The sequence below is a fragment of the Tachyglossus aculeatus genome, chromosome 3 (genome assembly GCF_015852505.1).
Source record: "Tachyglossus aculeatus isolate mTacAcu1 chromosome 3, mTacAcu1.pri, whole genome shotgun sequence".
Classification (NCBI taxonomy): Eukaryota; Metazoa; Chordata; class Mammalia; order Monotremata; family Tachyglossidae; genus Tachyglossus; species Tachyglossus aculeatus.
In genome coordinates this window covers 75,274,901-75,296,292 of record NC_052068.1, presented here as the reverse complement: position 1 = coordinate 75,296,292, position 21,392 = coordinate 75,274,901, and the positions used below count along the sequence as shown (strand labels likewise).

General features: G+C 45.4%; 1 protein-coding gene across 2 annotated transcripts in view; it reads left to right on the top strand.

Moving 5' to 3' along the window:
* Window positions 1-21,392, top strand: part of RAI14 (retinoic acid induced 14) — a 178,149-nt gene that overhangs the window by 79,346 nt on the left and 77,411 nt on the right. For both annotated transcript variants that reach the window (XM_038743770.1, XM_038743769.1), the window contains exon 3: window positions 15,193-15,323. In XM_038743770.1, coding sequence (XP_038599698.1) covers window positions 15,193-15,323 — 131 coding nt within the window. The remainder of the gene's footprint in view (window positions 1-15,192; window positions 15,324-21,392) is intronic.

The following is a 21,392-nucleotide window of genomic DNA, read 5'->3' as shown; positions in this document are numbered from 1 at the left end:
TTGTTGGATGTGTGCTTGTATTTGGAGGAAGCCATCATTGGTATTTAACAACTGCCAAGTGGGTACAGGTTGCGAAGAGGGAGCTTGGGAGCGAATGACAAAAGTGGGCGGCCCGGTCCCCGTCCCTGAAGGGAGACGGGCAGAGCGGAGAGATTTTTCTCGAACTGCCTGGCCCTCGTGGTGTCTTGGACAGCGGGAGTTGGGTGCAGGAGCCCCATCTCTAGACTCTTGTCTTCCTCCTTCATCCCTAGCTCATGTTCCTCCCCAATCCCACTGGACTAGTTTCTCTGGGACCAAGCACTCCCGAGGAAGAAGACGTGAGGGGGGAAAGTAGTAGGGATGCAAAGAGGGCAGTGCCATGACGGGCCTTCTGACTGAAAGCGCCCTAAGGTGGGGTGAGATGTGGCTTAATGGATAGAGCACGGGCCTAGGAATCAAAAGGACCTGGATTCTAATTCCGGCTCTGCTGCGTGTCTGCTGTGTGACCTTGGGCAAGCCACTTAACTTCTCTAGACTTTAGTTACCTCATCTGTAAAATGGGGATTAAGAGTGTGAGCCCTAGCTGTCTACCAACTCTGTTGTGTTGCACTCTCCCAAGCACTTAGTACAGTGCTCTGAAAACGGTTAAGTGCTGAATAAATGCCATTGATTTATTCATAAAGAAAATTATGGTATTTGGTAATCACTCACTATGTGCCAGGTACTGTACTGAGTTCTGGGTTAGATACAAGATAATCAGATTGGACACAGTCCATGTCCCACCTAGGCCTTACAGCCTTAATTCCCATTTTATTGTTTTATAACTGACGTAACTGACGTAACTGAGCCCCAGAGAAGTTATGTGGTTTGCCCAAGATCACACAACAGACAGCGTGGCTCAGTGGACAGAGCACGGGCTTGGGAGGCAGAGGTCATGGGTTCTAATCCCGGCTCCCCCACATGTCTGCTGTGTGACCTTGGGCAAGTCACTTAACTTCTCTGGGCCTCAGTTACCTCATCTGTAAAATGGGGATTAGGACTGTGAGCCCCCCGTGGGACAACCTGATCACCTTGTATCCTCCCCAGCGCTTAGAACAGTGCTTTGCACATAGTAAGTGCTGAAAAAATGCCATTATTGTTGTTGTTATCATTATTATTATTATTATGTGGCAGGAACGGGCTTAGAACCCAGGTTCTTCTGACTCCCGGGCCTGGGCTTTATCTGAAAAGCCATGCTGCTTCTATTTGATGCCCTCCTCAAATCACACCTCTTTCAAGAGACCGTTCACAATTAAGCCCTATTTTCCCTCACTCTCCCTTCTAACTATACTGTGCAGTTGGAGCTGTATCCTTTAAGCACTTGATATTCACCCCACCCTCAGCCCCACAGCACTTACGAACATATCCATCATTTATTTTAATGTATGTCTCCCCCTTAAGACTTTAAACTCCTGATGGGTAAGGAATGTGTCTACCCACTCTGTCATATACTCCCAAGCACTTAGTACAGTTGAGTGCTCTGCACACAGTAAGCGCTCACTAAATACCCAGTTGATTTGCCCAAGGTCATGCAGCAAGCAAGCGGTGGAGCTGAGATTAGAACCCAGTTTCTTTGACTCCTTAAGACGCATGCTATTTCCACTAGGCCATGCTGCTTCTCAGTTAGAGGATGATGTTTATGATTCGTAAGAACCTACCGATAAAAGTTGGATCCAATCTCTAATGTTAAAAGGGAAATGATTAGTTAACCATCAGAGACAACTCTTCCATCTCCTCATGAATGAGGGCAGTACTGTGACTCGACAGAGGCTCTGAATGGGACAAACCCATTAATGTGGCGAGGACTTATTTTAGATGCAAGCAAAGCAGAAAGGAGGATCAGTCACTTGCAGCCACGTTAGCTTGTATGGATAGCATGTATCCACCAGCAATGTCATCATCTAAAAAGGACAACTGTTTATGAGGGCATTAATCGTAGAAGGCCATCCTTTGGGAGCAATTTGTAACGTGTCTGCTAAAAAGGTGAAGCTCTTTCGGGTGACTTGATCAAAGACTGGATTTTAACCCAAGATTGCCATCTAGCTACAACTTCTTTGTACAAACATCCATTTGGTTTTATGGTTTTCTTGAAAACTAGTTGAATATTTCGCTTTAAACTTGGTGAATGGGTGTGTTTGTGACATGATGCTTTTTCAAAAATGCTCAATGTTCTAAAACTGTCTGCTATGAATATTGTTGAGAAGTAATCATGTTGAGAATTCATCTATAAATCAGTGTGAATCTTTAGCATTCTTGATTTTCTGGCTCCTTGACAATTTTGCAGTCTCCTGAGGGTGGTTTTTGTGTGTGTGTGTGTGTGTGTATGTGTGTGTGTGTGTGTTTTCTTCTGGCTTCCATGTATGTGACATCTCCCCGGGAAAACCCCACCACTTTGGATTCTATAAGAAAGAAGCAGCATGAGCTGAAAGATTCTGGGCTTGCGGGTCAAGAGACCTGGGTTCTAATCCTGCCTCTGCCGTTTGCCGGCTGCGTGAGCTTGGGCAAGTTACTTCACTTCTCGGTGCCTCGGTTTCCTCATCTGTAAAATGGGTATTTGTTATCTATTCTCCGTCCTACTTAGACTGTGAGTCCCATGTGGGACAAGAACTGTGCCCAATGTTATTAGCTTTTATTAACCCCATCGCTTAGAACAGTTCTTGACACATAGTAAGTGCTTAACTATATATACATATATATATATATATATATATGTATTTATGTATTCATATGTAGTACATATGAAGCAGCATGGCCTAGTGAATAGAGCACAGACCCGGGACTCAGAAGGACCTGGGTTTTAATCCTACTCCACTTGTCTGATGTGTCACCTTGGGGAAGTCACTTCACGTCTCTGTGCTTCAGTCATCTCATCCATAAATTGGGGATTGAGATAGGAGTCCCATGTGGGTCAAGGCCTGTGTCCAACCGGGTTGTCTTGAATCTATCCCAGTGTCTGACGCATAGAAAACTGCTTAAATACGCTTTAAAAAAAACAATTTGGGAACAGGATGGAAATTAATCTTCTCCAAAGGTGTTTTCTTCAGCAGGGCAATGAAGGTGGCATTCAGCATTCCCTTGAACTAGAAGCTCTAGACCTTGAGCCCTGCTTTAGGTCCAGTGAAAAGAGCACTTCAGGGGCAGCACCTCCTCTAGACTGTGAGCCCATTGTGGACAGGGATTGTCTCTCTTTATTGCTTTACTGTACTTTCCAAGCGCTTAATGCAGAGTTCTGCACACAGTAAGCACTCAATAAAAGACTGAAAGATTGGATTATGCTACCTCGGCAATACAATGTTCAACGATACAGTGATAGACAAGGAAACAGAAAAGCAGCCTCCTATCTTTGGGGAGTGTCTCAGACTCCTGAATGGTAAGGCAATAAAAAAGGATAATCAGTGGAATTTATTGAGTGCTTACTTTGTACAGGAGAACTGTACTGCAGAGAACAGTGCTGGACACATAGGAAGCACTTAACAAATACCATATTATTATTATTACTGTGTGCTTGGGAGAAAACAATACACCTGAGTTGGTACACACATTTCCTGCCCATAAATGACTAAGTTTCAGCCTGTGTGGGAAACTCTTTGGACAAATGTGGTCAGTACCACTGTGGTCATTGAAAGTGCATTAACTTAGTCTGCCCCTTCATCAGATGGGCATAAAAACTCTTATTTCCAGAGAGTCAAACCCTAATGGGGAAAATTATTTAAAGTGAGCATCATTTTGGAAGGATCCCTGCAATAAACTTCTTGCCAGTCACTAAAGGACTCATTTGTGGTATATTAGCAAGAATGTTCTGAGACAAGATTGCAGCACAAATCTGCATTACCCACATGCTGCCCTTCATAGCTGAAGCATTACATATGTTTCTGTAATCTAGCATACGCCTTTTTAGCTTGAAAACATTGTCATATGTGCATAGAATAAATGGCCTATGTTTAATAAAGATGCCTGTGGACAAAGTGTCACATATTTCATAAAGCCAGTGCATGTTTGAAACTTTCTGGGTGTGTTCAAGGCCTTTTAACACCATTTAACAGGCGACAACAAACTGCTTTTAATCCCTGAAATCAGCCAGTCCAGGACTTTGGCTAGAATTTTGTCAGAAGTGGGGAGGAGTGAGAAATGGCATTAGTTGCCACAGTCTGATCTTTCAGCTTCATTCTTGGAGATGGTAGTGCTGGTGGCATCTCAGAGATTGATCATTAAATGAATGGAATTTATTGAAAGCTTACTGTGCGCTGAGCACTGCTCTAAGTGCTTGAGAGTAGAGTTGGTAGGTACTTTCCTTGCCCACAAGGAGTTTACAGTCTAGAGATCCCATGACATTGCTGTGGGCCACATGTTGACAAATAGAGGTCATGGGTTCAAATCCTGGCTCTGCCAATTGTCAGCTGAGTGACCCTGGGCAAGTCACTTCACTTCTCTGGGCCTCAGTTCCCTCATCTGTAAAATGGGGATTAAGACTGTGAGCCCTCCGTGGGACAACCTGATCACTTTGTAACCTCCCCAGCGCTTAGAACAGTGCTTTGCACATAGTAAGCGCTTAATAAATGTCATCATTATTTTATTAAATAGGATGTGTTAGAGTTTAGGAAAGGGTCTTCTCTGTGATGGTAGATCTCTGCAGATATGCAACTGGGTCCAAGTGTTTGGAAATTTTTTGTGGCTCTGACTGAAAAGATTATATAATAATTATGGTATTTGTTAAGCACTTGCTATGTGCCAAGCAGTGTTCTAAGCACTGGGGTAGATACAAGGTAATCAGGTTAGACACAGTCCCTGTCCCCCAAGGGGCTCACCATCTTAAACCCATTTTTACAGCTGAGGTAACTGAGGCATGAAGAAGTGAAGTGATTTGCGCAAGGTCACACAGCAGATAAATAGTGGAGCTGGGATTAGAACCCATGTGCTCCTAAACCTGTGCTCATGCTGCTTCTCATCCTTTTCAATTGAGATTGGTAATTGGTCTTCTAGGTTTGGTAGAACCTTCTCTTCAGTAGTAGAAGATGTGTTCAAGAGAATATTGTGGCAAGGCTAGAGCCAACTTCACTTTTCAGAGGTGCTGCAACCATTCATTCATTCATTCAATCATATTTATTGAGTGCTTACTGTGTGCAGAACACTGGGCTAAGCGCTTGGGAATTACAAGTTGGCAACATATAGAGACGGTCCCTACCCAACAGCGGGCTTATAATCTATAAGGGGGAGACAGACAATCAATCAATCAATCAATCAATCGTATTTATTGAGCGCTTACTATGTGCAGAGCACTGTACTAAGCGCTTGGGAAGTACAAATTGGCATCACATAGAGACAGTCCCTACCCGATAGTGGGCTCACAGTCTAAAAGGGGGAGACAGAGAACAGAACCAAACATACCAACAAAATAAAATAAGTAGGATAGAAATGTACAAGTAAAATAAATAAATAAATAAATAAACAGAGTAATAAATATGTACAACCATATATACATATATACAGGTGCTGTGGGGAGGGGAAGGCGGCAAGGCGGGGGGATGGAGAGGGGGACGAGGGGGAGAGGAAAGAAGGGGCTCAATCTGGGAAGGCCTCCTGGAGGAGGTGAGCTCTCAGGAGGGCCTTGAAGGGAGGAAGAGAGCTAGCTTGGCGGATGGGCAGAGGGAGGGCATTCCAGGCCCGGGGGATGACGTGGGCCGGGGGTCGATGGCGGGACAGGCGAGAGCGAGGTACAGTGAGGAGATTAGTGGTGGAGGAGCGGAGGGTGCGGGCTGGGCAGTAGAAGGAGAGAAGGGAGGTGAGGTAGGAGGGGGGCGAGGTGATGGAGAGCCTTGAAGCCCAGGGTGAGGAGTTTCTGCCTGATGCGCAGATTGATCGGTAGCCATTGGAGGTTTTTGAGGAGGGGAGTGATATGTCCAGAGCGTTTCTGGACAAAGATAATCCGGGCAGCAGCATGAAGTATGGATTGAAGTGGAGAGAGACACGAGGATGGGAGATCAGAGAGAAGGCTAGTGCAGTAGTCCAGACGGGATAGGATGAGAGCTTGAATTAGCAGGGTAGCGGTTTGGATGGAGAGGAAAGGGCGGATCTTGGCAATGTTGCGGAGCTGAGACCGGCAGGTTTTGGTGACGGCTTGGATGTGAGGGGTGAATGAGAGAGCGGAGTCGAGGATGACACCAAGGTTGCGGGCTTGTGAGACGGGAAGGATGGTAGTGCCGTCAACAGAGATGGGAAAGTCAGGGAGAGGACAAGGTTTGGGAGGGAAGACAAGGAGCTCAGTCTTCGACATGTTGAGCTTTAGGTGTCGGGCGGACATCCAGATGGAGATGTCCTGAAGGCAGGAGGAGATGCGAGCCTGGAGGGAGGGGGAGAGAGCAGGGGCAGAGATGTAGATCTGGGTGTCATCAGCGTAGAGGTGATAGTTGAAGCCGTGGGAGCGAATGAGGTCACCAAGGGAGTGAGTGTAGATTGAGAACAGAAGGGGACCAAGCACTGAACCTTGGGGAACTCCCACAGTAAGAGGATGGGAGGGGGAGGAGGAGCCTGCAAAAGAGACTGAGAAAGAACGACCGGAGAGATAAGAGGAGAACCAGGAGAGGACGGAGTCTGTGAAGCCAAGGTCAGATAACGTGTTGAGGAGAAGGGGGTGGTCCACAGTGTCAAAGGCAGCTGAGAGGTCGAGGAGGATTAGGACAGAGTATGAGCCGTTGGATTTGGCAAGCAGGAGGTCATTGGTGACCTTTGAGAGCGCAGTTTCCGTGGAATGAAGGGGACGGAAGCCAGACTGGAGGGGGTCGAGGAGAGAGTTGTTGTTGAGGAATTCTAGGCAGCGCGTGTAGACAACTCGTTCAAGGAGTTTGGAAAGGAATGGTAGGAGGGATATGGGACGATAACTAGAAGGTGAGGTGGGGTCAAGAGAGGGTTTTTTTAGGATGGGAGAGACATGGGCATGTTTGAAGGCAGAGGGGAAGGAACCAGTGGAGAGTGAGCGGTTGAAGATGGAAGTTAAGGAGGGGAGAAGGGATGGAGCGAGAGATTTCATAAGATGAGAGGGAATGGGGTCAGAAGCACAGGTGGCCGGAGTAGCACTTGAGAGGAGGGAGGAGAGTTCCTCTGAGGATACCACTGGGAAGGATGGGAGAGTAGCAGAGAATGTTGAGAGCCGGGGGGTTGGAGAAAGGGGGGAAGAGACTTTGGGGAGGTCGGACCTGATGGATTTAATTTTGTTAATGAAGTAGGAGGCCAGATCGTTGGGGGTGAGGGAAGGAGGAGGGGGAGGAACCGGGGGCCTGAGAAGGGAGTTGAATGTACGGAAGAGCTGGCGGGGGTGATGGGCATGGGTGTCAATAAGGGAGGAGAAATAGTTTTGTCTGGCAGAAGAGAGGGCTGAGTTAAGGCAGGAAAGGATAAACTTGAAGTGAACGAGGTTGGCATGGTGTTTAGACTTTCGCCAGCAGCGTTCGGCAGCTCGAGCATAAGAGCGAAGGAGGCGGACAGTGGCAGTGATCCAGGGCTGTGGGTTAGTGGTGCGAGAGCGGCGAAGGGAAAGGGGAGCGAGCGAGTCTAGCTGAGTAGAAAGGGTAGAGTTGAGAGCAGTAATCTGATCATCAAGACTGGGTAGAGAGGAGAGGGCGGCGAGGTGGGGTGTGAGGCGTTCCGAAAGATGGGTGGGGTCCAGAGAGCGGAGATCTCTGTGAGGGAGTAATACGGATTTACAGGGGAAAGGAGTGTGAGTGAGGAGGCAGGTGAGAAGATTATGATCAGAGACAACAAAACAAAACATGTTCTACAGATGAAGTAACTGAGGTAACAGATGAGGTAACAGATGAGGTAAAATACCATTGTCTGATTTTATTGATTGCATGGATATCTTCAGTTTGGTGGCCTGCATACCTTAGATCTCTTTTCATTTGCATCCCACTGACTCTTGCGCTTGTCTCTCAAGTTAGAGCCCTTCATCTTGACATGGAAAGCCTCTCTTTGTAAGGGTCTTGGGATATTGTTAGGTGCAATACATGTTTTCTTGCAAGTAGTCTTTTTATGTTTCTGAATCATTTTCATCAGATCACTTTTAGTGGCTTAGAAACACCAGGTCCAATGTCTCAATGGCTTTCTGATAGCATTGTAGAAGAGTGGCTGCTTGCTGTTGGAGATTGTGGCTCCCGATGCATGAAATATCTTTAATATTTTGAAATTGTTCACACCCTTATTAGAATAACACTTTAGGAAGTGGGACATTTTAAGGGCATGGTGGTGAAATTGAGGTGCTGGAGAGGAGATAATGACAGAGGCTGGAAAAGTGATGCTTTGGGGAAGGGTTAAAGAAAGTAGGGATTGGTTAGTAGAAGATTAATGTGAAAGTTGATCCGATGCATTCAAAATATATGAAACAACTTTTGTCAAGCAAGAGAAAATGAGTTTGATGGAATGTGAAGAAGAATTCCCCGATTTTTACATACGGAAATTCACTGCATTGGAGAGCTCAGAGTTTCTGACCAACACTCACCTGTTGAGATGATTTAAGTAGAGCCTGGCCTGATAAAGAAGGGGCTGAACATTGGCGGGCATCTTGGGGATGGTCCCCACTGTAAGATTCTTGGATTTCAGCTCCTCACTTGGGTTGCAAAAAATTCCTGCCTTTGTCTTTGTTTCCTAAGAAGCCACAATAGTCACAGAACATATTAAGCATCTGTTGTCTCAAGTGCTATATGTGGCAATAGGATTTTTAGTCCAGCCTACCCTGGACAGACAGACTTGCCACACCAGAGACGGGAAATGGGGAAAGTCTCGGTCGGCCCCTAGAGAGATGATGGTGATGATACTCCGAGGGCTGTGGTTATGAACGGGATGTGAAGTGGACGGTTGTGGATTCCAAAGCTTATTATTAGTATAAACAGCTGCCTGGCCTATGTCCAGAGAACAGTGCTCTGTAAGCATCAACTGACCCCCAAGAACTAATCATGGTTGTCTGGATAGCCGGCCCACAACTTAGGAGGCCAGCTGCTCGTAGTCTGGTTTTGTATATTAAGGCGACTGGTGTACTCCTTCTCTTCCCCTTTCCCTGTGAGAGTTTCAAAAATGTATTTATCGCAGCTCCTTTACTTTTCTCCTTGGGTGGTTTATTGCTTTTTCCTTCCCAGCCCTCACCTTCCCTCACCCCTCAGTGGATTCTGTAGTGGCAATCCCTTTCTCCCTTCCTCATCCGTAGTATCATTCTCTGGTTCCAATTCAGTGAGTAAGTCAGTTGTGCCTGCTGTGTGCCATCCGAGCCAGGTGGGAGAGTACAAAAGAAACAAAAACATGATTGCCCCCCTCAAGGAGCAAAAGACCTAATGAGGGAGACGGGTAAACACGTGTTATGCCATTGATCTAAACATCGATTCTAGACAGAAGTACTGAGGTGGGAATTGATCCATGGTAGTATGCAAAAGTGCTGAGGATGGATGCAAATACAAACTATTGAGGATGGCAGCTTGGAGTGGTGGGGATTAATCAGGAAAGGTTTCCTAGAGGAGTGGGCTTTTAAAAGGGTTTTGAAGATGGGGAGAATGTAGTCTGGTGGATGTGGAGAGAGGAGGGACTCCCCAGTAAGAAATACCAATTGTGCAGCTCATATATCCTAAGATAACAATAATAATAATGGTATTTGTTAAGCGCTTACTATGTGTTAGGCTCTGTATTGGGGTGGATACAAGCAAATGGGGTTGGACACAGTCCCTGTTCCACGTTGGGCTCACAGTCTCAATCCCCCTTGTACAGATGAGGTAACTGAAGCACAGGGAAGTGAAATGACTTGTCCAACGTCAGACAGCAGACAAGTGGTGAAGTTGTAATTAGAACCCATAACCTTCCAATTCCCAGGCCCATGCTCTATCCTCTACACCATGCTGCTTCTCTTCTGTTTCTCTACTGCTTCTCAGAGTAAATATACTTGAACTGCCTTTTCCTTTCTGTTTTCCCCTTCCCTTCCTCCTGCACAAGGCTGGCAAACTGGCAACGATTGTTATCTCCTTTGGCTACAGCCTTGTTCTGCCAGCCAAGGGCAGCAGAAGCTAGCTTCAGGCAGGTGCATCATGAAGCATTCCGGTAGAAAGGGAAGCAACAACTCTTCATTGAAACTTGTCCATCCAAACATTTGGCAAACCGGCCAAGTAAACTCTTGGACTGTCTTGTTTCTCAACCTCTGGTAACTCATCTTAGGAGACCCTGGTCTCTGCTCGCTTTATAGGAATGCTGTGTCTGATCTGAAGAGGAAACCAGTCCATGGGGGTTTTCCTCAGTACCGGCAATCTTTGTGTTGTCTGCAGCCTGGAGCCCTTTGGGTTTGTGGAAACTGAATCTGATCATCTCAGGACACCAGAACAATCTCAAAGGATTAACAATGATTTTGCCTTTGTGAAGTGGGGGAAAGCAGATTGAAAGTAATGGTTCCCAAAGTATACTTCCCTGAAACTGCTTGTTAAACTCCGCCAGTTTGGGAAAGGGAGCAGCAAGTCATCTTTGAAATATATAAACAGAGGAAGTGCATTGCAACAAATGCTGGGCCTCCTACTACCTATCTAATGTGCTACTGGCCAAAATGAAATTTACTTCATAACTACTGGTGGAGTCAGAATATTGTCTGCTGTTTGTAAAGAAATGAAGTCATGAGTGCTTGGAGACATGGCCCTGGACATTTTTTTTTTGGACCAAGACACTGCTTGATAGGTATCCTATGTACTGTATTGAAAATGAACTCAGCCAGCAAATATTTAAACCAAGGACCATTTCCCTATACAAAAATAAACCTGGCTAGTATACAGAAATGCATGAACCACTGAGGTTTATGTTCTCAAGGAAGCTACAGAATCTCATTTTTGAAGCAGGAAAGTGGATTTTCCAGATTGTGGATTATACATAGCCAGTACCCGTGTAATGCCCTAATACATTTAGTATATTTGCCTATTCCAACTCCATTTTTACCGTTTTAATCTCTCATGGGAGGCAATGGATGGAGGAATTATCAGTCAATCAATGGTATTTATGGAGCACTTACTAGGTACAGAATACTGTACTAAGGGCTTGGGAGAGTCAGAATTAGCAGGCACCCTCCCTGTTCATAAGGAGCTTACAGTCTAGGTGGGGAGACAGACACTAAGATGAATAAATAAGTAATTTATAATGTAGAATTTAAAGATATCTACAGAAGTGCTGTGGGGTTGGGGGTGGGGTGAATATCAAATGATCAAAGGTCACTGATCCGAGGGCATAGATGACGCAGATGGGAAAGTGAGCTGGCTTAATCAGGGAAGGCTTCTTGGAGGAGGTGACTTTAATATGCTTTGAAGGTGGAGAGAGTGGTGGTCTGGCATTATTTGGAGGGGGTAGGAGTTCCAGGCTAGGGGAGCACTTGGGAAAGGTGTCAGCCATGAGATAGATGAGATTGGGGCACAGTGAGTAAACTGGAGTTGGAGGAGTGGAGTATGCGGACAGGGCTGTGGTAAAAGATGAGTGAGGAGAGGCAGGATGGGGAGAGAAACCAATGGTAAGGAGTTTCTGTTTGATGCAGAGATGGATGGGCAGTCATTGGAGGTTCTCGAGGAGTGGGAAGATATGGACGTAACATTTTTGTTGCTAAATGATCTGTGCAGCAGAGTGAAGTATGGATTGGAGTGGGGAGAGACAGGAGGTCAGTGAGGAGGCAGATGCAGTAGTCAAGGTGGGATAGGATAGGAGCAGCGTGGCTCAGTGGAAAGAGCACGGGCTTTGGAGTCAGAGGTCATGGGTTCAAACCCCAACTCTGGCAACTGTCAGCTTTTAGGCAAGTCACTTAACTTCTCTGTGCCTCAGTTAACTCATCTGTAAAATGGGGATTAAGACTGTGAGCCCCCCGTGGGACAAACTGATCACCTTGTAACCTCCCCAGCGCATAGAACAGTGCTCTGCACATAGTCAGTGCTTAATAAATGCCATTATAAAAAGTATAGGATAGGAGCAGCGTGGCTCAGTGGAAAGAGCATGGGCTTTGGAGTCAGAGGTCATGGGTTCAAATCCCGACTCTGCCAATTGCCAGCTCTGTGACTTTGGGCAAGTGACTTAACTTCTCTGGGCCTCAGTTACCTCATCTGTAAAATGGGGATTAAGACTATGAGCCCACTGTGGGACAACCTGATCACCTTGTAACCTCCCCAGCACTTAGACAATGTTTTGCCCATAGTAAGTGCTTAATAAATGCCACCATTTTTATTATTATTATTATTATATGTGCTTGGTTAGGCAAGGGAGAAATTTGGATGGAGAAGAAAGGGCAGATTTTAGCAATGTTGTGAAGAATTGTTGAGGAATTGGAGGGCAGAATTTAGCCTGGGACCCCTTGAGTGGCCTACTGGAAAGAGCACTGGCTTGGGAGTTAGAGGAGCTGGGATCTAATCCCAGCTCCACCATTTGTCTGCTCTGTGACTCTGGGCAAATGTCACTTGATTTCTCTGTGCCTGTTACTTCATCTGTAAAATGGGAATTAAATCTTACACCCTCCTACTTAGACTGTGAGCTCCATGTGGGACAGGGACTGTTTCCAACCTGAGTATCCAATACCTACTCCAGTACTTATTACAATGCTTGGCACATTATAAGAATTTAAATACCATTTTTAAAATGCCCATTTGTTGGCATTAGGCATTGATTGATTTTTATTTTGGCTGGAACTTAAGTGCTTGTGGTTCTGGATAATGTGTTAGCACATGGAAGAGTTGGCACATAGAAGAGATACACATGATAGAGTTAAATAGAGATTCCCAGTGGCTTCACAATGTTAACATTCCCAGCTCTGTTTTACCAATGGGAAAATGTGGTCCTATAAGGAGGGGAGGATGTACCCTAAGGCCACCCAGCAGATTCGTATCACTCAGAGCATAGAACATCCTGAAAGCAGAAAATGGTTTCTTTACCAGAAATTTATCCAGGGACTTGCCCTATTGGTAACCAGCTCATGGGGAAGAAAATAGGCTCGAGACTTGGCTTCTCATCCTGAAGATTGGCAGCAGGAGGTATTTAACCCCTCCAAGAAAGGAATGCTGTCTGTTTAGGAAGAGTGAAATTTTATGGACTACAAATCTATTCTGGGGCAAGGGGGTGAGGGGCTGAAGAAAGGATCACTGGAAAATCGAGCTAATACGGTACGCTAAAATCTTCTGTAACTTGTGTTTTCACTACATGCTTTAGATAGAATGCTGAAAGGAAATGAGGGAACATTCTGAAACTACACCTCTATTAATAGTTTCAATAGTAGTAATAACAGTGTTTAGCCCTGACTGTGTGCAAACACGGTACTAAGCACTGGGTCTCGGGCTCCAATCTAAGAATGAGGTGAGGCAGCGGTGATTACCCACAGACATATAAGGAAAGGCGAACAAAGATTCAAAGGACAAAGATTGTGATAAAAATAGGACACAGTTTTGGAAGAAATGGTTGTGTGCATACAACAGGCATCAGTCAAGGTGTGTGTACCACTACTACTAATAATGATGATGATATTTGTTAAGTGCTTACTGTGTGCCAAGCACTTTTCTAAATGCTGGGGTAGATACAAGGTAATCAGGTTGCCCCAAGTGGGGTTTGCAGTCCTAATCCCCATTTTACAGATTAGGTAACTGAGGCACGGAGAATTTAAGTGATTTGCTCAAAGTCACCCAGCTGATAAGTGGTGGAGCTGGGATTAGAACCCATGATGTCTGACTTTCAAGCCCATGCTCTTTCCAGTAATCCATGCTGCTTCTCTACACTACAGTGTGAGCTTTCCTTAATGTGGAGTTCATTGAGAATGTAACTCTCACATCATAGGAGAACTGTGGGTTCGGGAATCTCCTATTCACTGGAAAAGTTGCATCCATTAATATGTCATCATGGCTTGGAGAGACTGGCTTTTTGTTTTCTTTTGGTTTTGGAAGCTGTCGTAACAGCTCTGATTTTTGTTTACTAAAAAGAAAGGCTTTACTGAGCAGGCTAGCATCTTGCTGAGGCAGCAGCAGACCCAACAAGCCACCCTGAGTCAGCAAGCAAATCAAGGAATTGTTTCTAGGTAAATAAAACCCTGGGACAGTAACAGGAGAGAAAAATACAAAAGCAACTGTGTGTACAACCTCTTAGGTCCAGAGAAAATGAATGGATGCATTTCTGCATTTGCTCCATGACCCTGGGTGAACTTTGCACATGGGCACAAAGGTTGAAATTCCCAGCAGAAATCTGGAAGGTTTGGCTACAACTGAATCGATAGGTCAGGAGGTATCAGGCCGGCTTCCCAGCTCACAAGTTAGAAACTGGCTTTAATGGGGGTAATTTCGCTCCTGAATTGGTAAAGCATAAAAACGTGATGTTACTTGGGAACTTTATAGGGAACAGCTTTTCCAACATATATATGATGATGGGGAGGCTGTATGGAAAATCAAACACCTTCAAAAATGTATGTGGGCAGTGATAGATGTTTGTCTTTTAAACTCAAGGAAGGTACCACTGGCACTGAAATCCCCCTATGGGTGCGGTGTGGCTGAGAAAGCCAATGCTAGACACACAACACCAATGACACTGCATGCACGCACACACAAACTGCCTTTGTTGCACTGTCATGTTTGCAGGGTCTGGCACTGCCTTCACTTCTGCTTCCCAAGTGCTTAGTACAGTGCTTTGCACACAGTAAGTGCTCAATAAATACAATTGAATGAATGAATGAATGCTTCCTTGTCTCAAAATCAGACAAGATTTTGCCAGCTGAGAGCTGGCCCTGCTGAGAGCTCACCTCCTCCAGGAGGCCTTCCCAGACTGAGCCCCTTCCTTCCTCTCCCCCTCGTCCCCCCTCCATCCCCACCATCTTACCTCCTTCCCTTCCCCACAGCACCTGTATATATGTATATATGTTTGTACATATTTATTACTCTATTTATTTATTTTATTTGTACATATCTATTCTATTTATTTTATTTTGTTAGTATGTTTGGTTTTGTTCTCTGTCTCCCCCTTTTAGACTGTGAGCCCACTGTTGGGTAGAGACTGTCTCTGTATGTTACCAATTTGTACTTCCCAAGCGCTTAGTACAGTGCTCTGCACATAGTAAGCGCTCAATAAATACGATTGATGATGATGTTGAACAAAGGCTATAGGTCCAAATGTGGGCAGCGATGACTGCTACTCACTTCTTTCATTTGTTTCCTCACCCTGTAGACCAATGAGTGGAATAAGAATGATGATCGGCTGCTGCAGGCCGTGGAGAATGGAGATGCTGAGAAGGTGGCTTCTCTGCTGGGCAAAAAGGGAGCCAGTGCCACTAAACTCGACAGCGAAGGCAAAACCGCGTAAGTCCTACATCTTGGCCTGGGGTTGCTTCCCTAGCTTGCCGGGTTGGAGAAGAGAAATGGGGAAGGCATGCTGCATGGGGAGGTTGGGAGGCCATGAGTGGCTACCTCGAGTTTGTAAAGCACTTTTTATTTTCCAAAGCTATCACATGATTTCTCACAACATCTCAGAGGGGTAGGGAGAGGCAAGTAATGTTGAACCCATTTTGCAGATGGAGAAACTGAGGCTTGGAGAGATAAAGTGACTTGCCCTAGGGTACACAGCAAGTTGTGACGGCGCTAAACTAGAATGCACATGGTCTGACTCCTAGAATCAGGCCCTTTCCATTCAATCACAGTGGCTTTTGGAAAGAGAGGTGAAATTTTCAGGCTGACTCACCCAGGAAGCTTTGGACAAGCTAGAAATCTGCAGCCTGCTATGTCCTCTGATTCAGACTAGACCCAGCCTCTGCTCTCCAATTTGCCTGAAAATAGATCTGGAATGAACCAAGAATGTGCCTGAGGCCCATTTCTGGCAGTCATTGCTACATTATTAGTGTTATTATTGGAATTATTATTATTACTATTGTTCTTTTGATAATTTTTAAGTGCTTACTACGTGCCAGATAGTTTTCTAAGCACCAAGATAGGTACAGATTAATCAGATGGAACACAGTCTTCTTTCCCACATGGGACTCGCAGTCTAAGTAGGAGGGAGAAAAGGTATTTAATCCCCATATTACTGTTTAAGGAAACTAAAGCACAGAGAAGTTAAGTGACTTGCCGACGTTCACACAGCTGGCGTTTAGAGCTGGGATTAGCACCCGTGTCCTCTGTCTCCCTGCTCTGTCAACTAGGCCACACTGCTTCTTTGAGTAACTGCCCCATAGGTTGCTGGAAGTTAGAGTCTCAGCAGCACGGGGGTGACTCCGAATGTGTGACACACTACTACCCATGGAAAAAAACCCAAGCCTCGGCTCCGTGACACTCCCACAGCCCTCAAACTGTGTCGGAGGGAAGAAAGGGGATGGTGTCCAGGGATGACTGGGTTCCCTTTTGTGTTTCTCCCACCTGGATCGAAGAGCGGGGACCCCCCCCCCCCTGCCCTTTTTCAGACGCTTTGTATTTTTTCCTGGCCCCAGAACAGAGTTAAGGACCTCCCAGCAGACCTACCCTCTCTATCACACAGTGCAGAGGTGAACATGGCTGAGCTCTGTCTCCCTTGTAAAGAATAGTCTCATTTCAATGGCTCACACTTGGAAGAGTACAAATTCTTTGTTTGTGTTTAGTCTAATCTCATATCCCTGCCCAAGTACTCTTGAAACCTCTCACTTGCGGAAGATTTTTTAGAGGGTTTTGTCTTGCCCTTTCCCGTCCATAGGGGTTCACTTATTCAAGAACACACTTGGATGGAATTGGAGTGCCATACACTGGAATCTAACCCACCAAATGCTTCCTCCACATCAAACCGTAGCCCTGTGTGGCCAGTGGGGCCCGGGTTTGGAGTAGGTGGTGGAGTAGAGATGGTGGGGACATAACCCCATTTTGCAATTCCAGGGAATGAAGTGTTTGCCGAAGAGTGTGATTTAGCTCACACCTGGGCTTCATGAAGTAACAATTCTCACCTTGGATCTAACCCTCCCCCTGGAGCTGCCCTCAAGCCTTTTATCTTCTTTGACTTGATTTGCTCATCCTTAAAATAGAGATTAGACTGGAGGCCTAGATCCCAAGAAGTCTCCTTTGAGGAGCACTTGAAGGTGGGAAGGAACAATTCCTCCACTGAGTATGGTCTTGTGTAAATGGCATATCCTGCTGTTCATGTCAGGAATCCAAATTAGGGCCCCTGGAGCATTGCCAGACACCTTGTAAGGCGGCAGGGAGACAGAAGGGAAAAGAGAATCAATCAATCATTGGTATTTATTGAATGCCTGCTGTGTGCAGAGCACTGTACTTAAATGCTTGGGAGAGTTAAATAGAACTGACTCACATGTTCCTTGACCACAGCGACCTTACAGTCCAGAGAGGGAGACATATAAAAAAAATACCGATAAGTATATAAGTGCTGTGAGGCTCAGGGAGGGGTGAGTAAAGAGTGCAAATCCAACTGCAAGGGTTGATGCAGGGAGAAGAAAAATAGGGACTTAGTTGGGGAAGTTCTCTCAGAGGAGAATCCCAGGATTTCAGCCAAGCCAGAGTTGAGAGAAAAGGCTTCTCTCAAAACCATCATTTCCTTGTTGAACCAAGCTGCCCAATAAATATAGGGACTGTGGTGGCAATGGAAAAAGAATCTGTGATCTGGATTTATGCCTGGTTCCCAGATTTCTTCATTCTTCCAGAACAGGGATATGCTATTGATGCCTGTCTACACTATTGATGCCTGTCTACTTGTTTTGTTTTGTTGGCTGTCTCCCCGTTTCTAGACTGTGAGCCTGTTATTGGGTAGAGATTGTGTGTTGCCGAATTGTACTTTCCAAGTGCTTAATACAGTGCTCTGCACACAGTAAGCGCTCAATAAATATGATTGAATGAATGAATGAATGCTCTGCCCACAGTAAGCACTCAGTAAATACATTTGAATGAATGAATGAAATGACTGAGTCCATTCAATCATCCCAGGTGCCCCAAGGCCCCTGGATTTTAGAGCCCCATCTTTCTTGCCAGATATAATTCTCTACTTTTCCAATATCTCCTTGACCATTCAGCTGCTTTCAATCAGTCAATAGTATTTATTGAGCTCCTACACTATGCAGAGCACTGCTCTGCTGACATTGTGGACAACTCCCTTCTCCTGGACATATAATTTATCCTTGGTTTTACTGACATAGCTCTCTCCTGGTTCTTCTTTTACCTCTCTGACCAGTCCTAAGTTATTTACATCAACTCTTTCTCAGCTTCTCACCTACTAAATGAGTTTCTCAAGGCTCTGTTCTGTTTCCCATTTTCCTCTCACTTTATACTCACAGCTTGGGCTAGCTCATCCTTGCTGTGGCTGATGACTGCCAAATCTACCTCCCTAATCCTACCTTCTCTCTGCAGATTGCACATTTCGCCCTGCCTCCAAGACTGTTATATGGATAATAATAATGGCATTTTTTAAGCACTTACTATGTGCAAAGCACTGTTCTAAGCGCTGCGGAGGTCCCACTGGGGGCTCACAGTCTTAATCCCCATTTTACAGATGAGGTAACTGAGGCGCAGAGACATTAAGTGACTTGCCCAGAGTCACACAGCTGACAGTTGGCAAAGTCTGGATTTGAACCCATGACCTCTGACTCCAAAGCCCGTGCTCTTTCCACTGTGCCACACTGCTTCTCTATGGACTCATTCATTTATTCAATCAATCACATTTATTGAGTGCTTACTGTGTGCAGAGCACTGTACTAAGCGCTTGGAAAGTACAAGTTGGCAACATATAGAGACGGTTCCTACACAACAACGGGGTCACTATGGATGTCCAGCAGACCCCTCTAGCTCAATAAGTCCAAAACTGAACCTCTTTATCTCCCCTCCCAAATCCTCTCATTGACCTAACATTCCCGTTACATTTGACAAAAATGATATTTTCCCTTCCTCGGAAGCCCATGGCAGTGGCATTATCCTGGTCCCCCTGGAGCCTGGCTCCTTTCTAGATAATAAATTACTCATTCCTATTAATGTCCATCTCCCCTCCTAGACTGCAAGCTCATTTTGGACAGGAAGCGTGACTTCTAATTCTGTTGTATTGTACTCTCCCAAGCACTTAGTACAGTGCTCTGCACATAGTAAGTGCTCAATAAATACCACTGATTCCATCACTGATCTCCCTGCCTCTAAACTCTTCCCAACCCATAATTCATGCTGCTGCCAGAAAATGCCAATCATTACCTATTTCTCTTTGCATCCAGCAGAAAATTGGCTTGGCCTGACAACTGGCTTTAAATCCCTCAGTTAGTCCTCTCCCCACTATTTTGCCACTTTCTTCTCCCACTACACCCCAGCTCTTGCTCTTTGTTCCTTTAAGCCTGCCTTGATCACTGTACCCTTTTCTTGTCTCTCCCACCACAAACTCTTACCCATTCCCTCCCCATCCTCCCTCCAAACATTTGACAGACCCCATTTTCAAAACCCTTCTGAAACTCGTATCATCATCTTCATCATCATCAAAGTTATTTAATGAGTGCTTACTGTGTGCAGAGCACTGTACTAAGCACTTGGGGGAATACAGTACAGTAGAGATGGTAGACACGATACCTGCCCACAAGGAGCTTACAATCTAGATGGAGAGGCGGACATTAATACAAATAATTTCTAATATATAATTTATAGATAGGCACATTAGTGCTGTGGAGCTGAGGGTGTGGTAGATATCAAATGTCTATAAACTCACAGATCCTAGTGCATTGACAATGTAGAAGGGACAGGGAGCTGGGGAAATTAGGACTTAATTGGGGAAGGCCTCTGGGAGGAAATGTGACCTTAATAAGGCTTTGAAAGTGGGCAGAGTGTTGGTCTGGTTTATATGGAAGGGACGGGAGCTCCAGGCCAAAGGGAGGTTGTGGAAAAGGGGTCTGTGGTGAGATAGATGAGATCAGGGCGCAGTAAGGCGGTGCTGGAGGAATGAAGTGTGTAGGCTAGACTGTAATAGGAGATGAGAGAGGTAAGATAGGAGGGGACAAGTTGAATGAATGCTTTAAAGCCAACGGTAAGGAGTTTCTGTTTGATATACAGATGGATGAGCTATCACTGGAGATTCTTGTGGAGTGGGAAGACATGTACTTAACTTTTTTAAGAAAAATGACTCGTACAAAAGAGTGAAATACGGACTAGAGTGGGGAGAGACAGGAGGCAGGGAGGTCAACATGGAATAGTCGACAGGAGAGGATAAGTGCTTGAATCAGCATAGTAGTAATAATAATAATGACGGCACTGTTAAGTGCTTACTATGTGCACAGCACTGTTCTAAGCTCTCGGGGCGGGGAGGGATATAAGGTGATCAGGTTGTCCAATGAGGGGCTTACAGTCTTAATCCCCATTTTACAGATGAGGTAACTGAGGCCCAGAGAAGTGAAGTGACTTGCCCAAAGTCACACAGCTGATAAGTGGAGGAGGCGGGATTAGAACCCATGACCTCTGGCTCCCAAGCCCAGGCTCTTTCGACTGAGCCACGCTGCTTCTCTAGTAGTAGTTTGGATGGAGAGGAAAGGGAGGATTTTAGCCTCTCTTCTCCAGGACACCTCATCTGATCACCTACTCTCCTTTCCTTTCATATCCCCTCCTGCCTCTTCAGCACTTTTCCACCACGTAAGTACTAATTCATGAACACATCTCCTTTTCCTTCCTTCTCAGCACTTTTCCACCACTTAAGTGCTAATTCATGTGCACATCTTATTCTCCTTCTTCCTCCTCTGTGTAATTTATTTGGTAGTGTATGTCTCTCCAGCTACCTTGTAAGATCCTTGAGGGCAGGGATCATGTCTGCTAATTCCATCATTATTCTCCCAAGTGCTTAGTACAGTGCTCAGCATACAGTAATGCTCGAAAGATACTATTGCCCAATCGATTGAGGCCTCTTCTTTGAAGCCTGAGGGAGAAACTGTTTTCTATCTTGAATTTGAGGATTTCCCTATGGTGCAAGAATCAGCACAAAGGAGGGTTCCCTAGACAGGATTGGAAGATACCCTGATTCCCTGGCTCAGAGTATGTGTATTTTGGATTCATTCAGAAGGGCTTGATAAGTACCATTGATTGACTGGGTCCCACATGCTCCAAATATCCACATTCTTTGACAAAAAGTCCCAGAACCCTAGGAGGGCTCAAATCTCTGTCTCCTTCTCTCTCTGGTCTTCTCCCCTCTCCACTATCCTCTTGCTCTTTGGTAAACTGAGACCAGTGCATGGAAGGAGTTTAGCTAGAGCTTTGAACAAGGCCTCATTAGAAAATTGCTTCACCACAATTGAGGTTAATTTTTCCTGAGGGACTGATCTTTCCTGTGCAGTAAAGTACGTTGGCAGAAACTTCATTTGTTCAATTCAATTGTACTTATCAATCCCTTACTATGTGCAGATGCTCTGTACTAAGCACTGGGGAGAGTACAATAAAAGACACTTTGCC